The sequence below is a fragment of the Penaeus japonicus genome, unplaced genomic scaffold (genome assembly GCF_977035675.1).
Source record: "Penaeus japonicus unplaced genomic scaffold, GWHDUDI00000001_assembly GWHDUDI00000020, whole genome shotgun sequence".
NCBI classification, from domain to species: Eukaryota; Metazoa; Arthropoda; class Malacostraca; order Decapoda; family Penaeidae; genus Penaeus; species Penaeus japonicus.
This window is the reverse complement of record NW_028234422.1, coordinates 38181833-38186832: the sequence shown is the minus strand read 5'-3', so window position 1 is coordinate 38186832 and position 5000 is coordinate 38181833. Positions and strand designations below refer to the sequence as shown.

The 5000-nt window shown below is 37.5% G+C and overlaps 1 protein-coding gene across 4 annotated transcripts in view; it reads left to right on the top strand.

Moving 5' to 3' along the window:
* The window catches only part of LOC122255656 (small integral membrane protein 12), an 8020-nt gene extending 4642 nt beyond the window's left edge, over positions 1-3378 (top strand). For all 4 annotated transcript variants that reach the window (XM_043019887.2, XM_043019888.2, XM_043019890.2 and 1 more), the window contains exon 3: positions 1659-3378. In XM_043019887.2, the coding sequence (XP_042875821.2) occupies positions 1659-1851 (193 nt within the window). In that variant the 3' untranslated portion in view covers positions 1852-3378. The remainder of the gene's footprint in view (positions 1-1658) is intronic.
* Positions 3379-5000: the final 1622 nt, after the last annotated feature.

Here is a 5000-nt window from a genome sequence, read left to right as displayed (position 1 = left end):
CCATGAGGGCTTTATCAGTTTTCATCAAATTATTAAATGCAGATAGATTTGTGTGCTATCTTAACCCTTTCCCGACGGGGCACTCACTACGCGAAGACCCCTATGCCGGGCGATTGCAATATTGCATTGAAATCGTCACACTGGCTTGACGCCCCGGCATCGGGATTTTGGCTGTGTCACTCGGGTGTGACGCACCGTCGTCATAGGGTTAAGGTACTATTTATACATGGAAGAGGATTTCATATTTCTTACAAATGTGTTGAGGTTTACATTGTATTTCACATATGTATATATTATCTTTGGTTGTTATAAGAATATTCACAGTAGATTACAAAAAAAAATCAAAAGAAGATAACAAAAAAAACAGGGAGAAAATATACTTTAGACATGATGTAAAATATCAGGCTAGTGCCAGATTGATATGCTGATTAGAAGGCTGAAGAAAGTTGAATCCCTGGAAGCAGTACTTTACCTAGCATTTCACTGAGAGAGAGTGAGAGAGTGAGAGAGTGAGAGAGTGAGAGAGTGAGAGAGAGAATGAGAGTAAGAGTAAGAGTAAGAATAAGAATAAGAATAAGAGTAAGAGTAAGAGTGAGAGTGAGAGTGAGAGTGAGAGTGAGAGTGAGAGTGAGAATGAGAATGAGAGTGAGAGTGAGAGTGAGAGTGAGAGTGAGAGAGAGAGAGAGAGTGAGAGTGAGAGTGAGAGTGAGAGTGAGAGTGAGAGTGAGAGTGAGAGTGAGAGTGAGAGTGAGAGAGAGTGAGAGTGAGAGTGAGAGTGAGAGTGAGAGTGAGAGTGAGAGTGAGAGTGAGAGTGAGAGTGAGAGTGAGAGTGAGAGTGAGAGTGAGAGTGAGAGTGAGAGTGAGAGTGAGAGTGAGAGTGAGAGTGAGAGTGAGAGTGAGAGTGAGAGTGAGAGAGTGAGTGAGAGTGAGAGTGAGAGTGAGAGTGAGAGTGAGAGTGAGAGTGAGAGTGAGAGTGAGAGAGAGAGAGAGACGGACACAGACACAGACACAGAGAGTGCCTCGAGCGGTCCTTCTATCATATCCATCTTGTAGGGATTCATAGGGAGTACAGAAAATATGACTAAAAGCAAAGACAAGTTTAGTTCAGTTCAGACAGATATGCGAAGACGTCGCTTCGCCCGGGCTATATGCTCAAGGCGGCCCGGCCTCTGCCAGCTATGAGTGCTGACTCATCTTATCTAATCTTATCTTATCTGATCATCATCGCTGATTCAATTCAGCTCAGTTCAGAGAGATTTTGCGAAGACGTCGCTTCGCCCGGGTTGTGGGGAAGGGGTAGCCCGGTCTCTATTGGCTATAAGTGCTGACTCATCTGATCATCATAACTGAACTTTTACCGTGGCGGTCGGATTGCCTGTAGGCGCTCCAGTTGCCAGGGGGCTAATGACAGGCATAACCGTCTAACCAGCCCGGCGGCTGTCGTCTCTGGGCCCTGCCTGAGGAAGCGAGTGTGCAAAGACAAGATTGGTGTAATAATATATAGAAGAAAAAATTGGCAGAAAAGCAGAATGTTTGAGCTAGTTCTGAAAAATATGACTTTTAAATAATTATCCATTCAGCATTTCTGTCTCTCAAGCTGTTTTGATTTTGAGAAACTCATACCCTCAGTCACTCAAAGCTAGTCCGTTTCCCAACAGGTACAACATAGAAAAGCACTTCCGCACCCCACCACCCAACCGCCCGTCTATTGAAGAGCAGCGGAACGAGAGGCTCTTGAAGGAGATCCTGGACACCAAGGAAGCAACACCTGCACCTCTTAGTGAAAAGACCTTTGTTCCAAAGACAATATTTGAGAAAAATTTGTCACCATCCTTAACGAAAGAGAATTGAGGCTGCGACATGTGTAGCCTGTGTGTGAGAATAACTGATACCTCTTATTATTATTGCTATTGTTATTATCTTATGTAAGAAGAAAATGTCAACTGAAGGAGCTGCATTATGTGCTGATTGATGAAAGATTAGCTTCTGCACCGTAGCTCCCTTTTACTCTTAAATGTATAGTTACAAGTTTAGATTGAAGAAAAAGGAAAAATTGTTCCATCATAATCAAGTCCAATTTTACTTTAAAGGTGCCAGTATCAGCAAAAGGAATAAGCCATTAAAGTATGACTCAGCAGTACTCCTCTATCAGTGTAAACACTGATAGAGGAGGAGGAAAAGGTGATCAGTGTATGAATGAGAATTGATAATTTTACAAGGCAGTGTTATGCATTCTTATCCATGTCTTTCGAACTGCGGAAATAGGAAAGCCTTTGCATGAGCATAGATGGAAGGAATTAAATGTTGGATATATTTTTAACCAGTCCTGTTGGTGATAATTAATTAATTGCTCTAGTGTTGATATTTAGCACATAATTCTTGTATTTTTAAAAAATTCTCAGCATAATGATTTTCATATTCTTTTAAACTATCAGCTAAATAATTTCAATATTTTCTTTTAAGTAGGAATAAACTTATTCATAAAATTTACTCAAAATAAAGGTTCCTTCTTCAGCTGACCCCTTTGATTATGATTCCCATGAATTAAAAATTTGTTTTGGTTCTTGATGTTCCCTTTAACATTGATTTTTGTCTGCTCCTTTTTCTTCTCCTTTTTGTACTTAATCTTCTCATTTATCATTTACTTTTCTTCGCCTTCTTCTTTTTCTTCTCCTTTTTCTTCTCCTTTCTCTTCTTCTTATCAACAATGCTATTATTATTTTTCTTAATCATTATTATTGTCACTATTACTTTTATTTGCAAAAGTACCATGATTTCTTTTTCATTATAATAATCACTTTGGAAGCTAAACTATATGTAAAATACCATGGTAAAGTAGATTAGAATAATCACAAATTAATCAAATATCTCTTATCTGTAACCCTTCCACAGTGGGTCTTAACCCTCTCTGGATGGGTGGTACACTACGGCACCGCTCATTCAAGGGCCCGGTTGCTGGGTGGCACCATATGGTGCTAGTCATTTAATTGATTTTGGCCTAAGCGTTCGAGAGCCCCGGCATTGTAACATGCAAGGCTGGAATGCCCCCGTCGTGAGTGGGTTAAGATGTACAGCCTAGGGTGGGCATAAAACATGCCCACTGTGGAGGGATTAAGATATGCTTGCCTAAGATACTATGAAAATTGTTTTAAATTGGGATGATGGTAAGAGCTGATGGATGAAAGAGGTGCTGTTATATTTTACATGTAAATATATTGGAATTCCTACTGAAAATGTTGATTTGAAGAGTGAATTTCTCTTTTATAGATGTTTTTATGAAATCTATTTTGATGGCAAGGATACTGTACATACTTAGGTGAAAGAAATCTTTGTTTCTAGAAATGAATGACTAATGTGTAAATATAAAGAGTGTGTTAAGTTGAATTTTCTTGCCAAACCTTCAATACTGATAATGCTCATGAATACAAAAAGATTTACAGGATTTTGTAAATATATCTTTAAAAAGAAATTATTTTGATACCAATATATAGGAGATATATATATGGACTGATGCAAATACAATTGTATATTATGTGGACTCAATTTTTTTAGCAGTTACTCTTGTATTTGACTGTATACCAGGAATATGTCTACAGCAGATTTTTAAATGTTTTAGAAATATAGAAGAAAATGTCATTAACCTAGTTTAGCCTTATTGAATTTGCAAAAAGACTTTGATGCTGTAGGTTTTTTACATAGCTTTTTGTATCCAATTTTAGTAAATCTTCCTTGAATCCTGGCTTCTCCTTGGCTCAGTTGGTTGCTGATGACACATGTAATGAAGAATAAAAATTAGACACTTTTAAACAGACTAGATATTTGTGGAGCAGTTATAATTGCTTAGTAGAAATCCACTGTATGAAACCTTTGTTAGGAAAGAAGGTAGTAATAACTAAAGTACTTAAGCTCTAATGAAAATCATTTTCATATAGCCCATAGGTTTTCATTACCGACCTGTTGATAGCAATGATATCATATTGCTGGTCACAGCTGTCAACACTAATACTGTATCCAGAACTTGGACAGTTCATTGCTGTATTAGAGAACATGCAAATAAATAATGGCATGAAATTTAGAGGATACAACAAAAAAGTGATAAGTAACACTCCTTTTACACCTTTTGATTTCTTTAATGTAATTTTCCATGAACTCTTTACTATTTATTTTTTATTATTATTTGCAATATATATATTTTTTACACAGATGGTTCCATAAGAGCTTGGTCACCAAGGAGGCATATTTGACCTCACCTGTTTATAAAAAATCTTTATAAAAAAAAATATGTATTACAGATAATATTATTAATTGGTTAATAATGTTAACCCATCTGCAATGGGATAATAATATTAACCCGTCTGCAATGGGATAATAATATTAACCCGTCTGCAATGGGATAATAATTTTAACCCGTCTGCAATGGGATAATAATATTAACCCATTGCAGATGGGGGCTAGATTTGCATGGCCAATCTCCAGGATGGGCTTTATTTCAGATTAAGGTATCTTCATGCAACATATCTTGACTTTTTCACTCTCTTTCAGTGTCTCATTGTAAAACTAGAACTATTTTTGTGTTTTAATTTTTGTGCATTTTATCATATTGAGAGACTTAAATGTTTCATATCACTGGCTCTATCAATGCTGCATTTGAGTGAATTGTAGTAAGTGCCCATATCAGCTCATTATTTTCTTTATATTTAGTGTGATAGAAGTATTGCTATGAATGAACACAAAATATATAACCATCCACAATGAAGATAACATGAAGAGGTAGGGAAGCAGAAGGAAACGTGTGCTTGTGACTGTGAGTGCCACAGTAAAAAGTATCCATACTGGCACAGGGGCACATTGTAGACACTGGACATGGATTCAGTCACCTTCCTCTTCCTCGTTCTGCCTGAACATTGTTCATTGGCGTTACTTTAGAGCAAGAGGTCGGCAATTTACCGTGTGTCATCACTCTATAAAGATGGTGCTTGCTAGTGACTGTGGATGGGTGC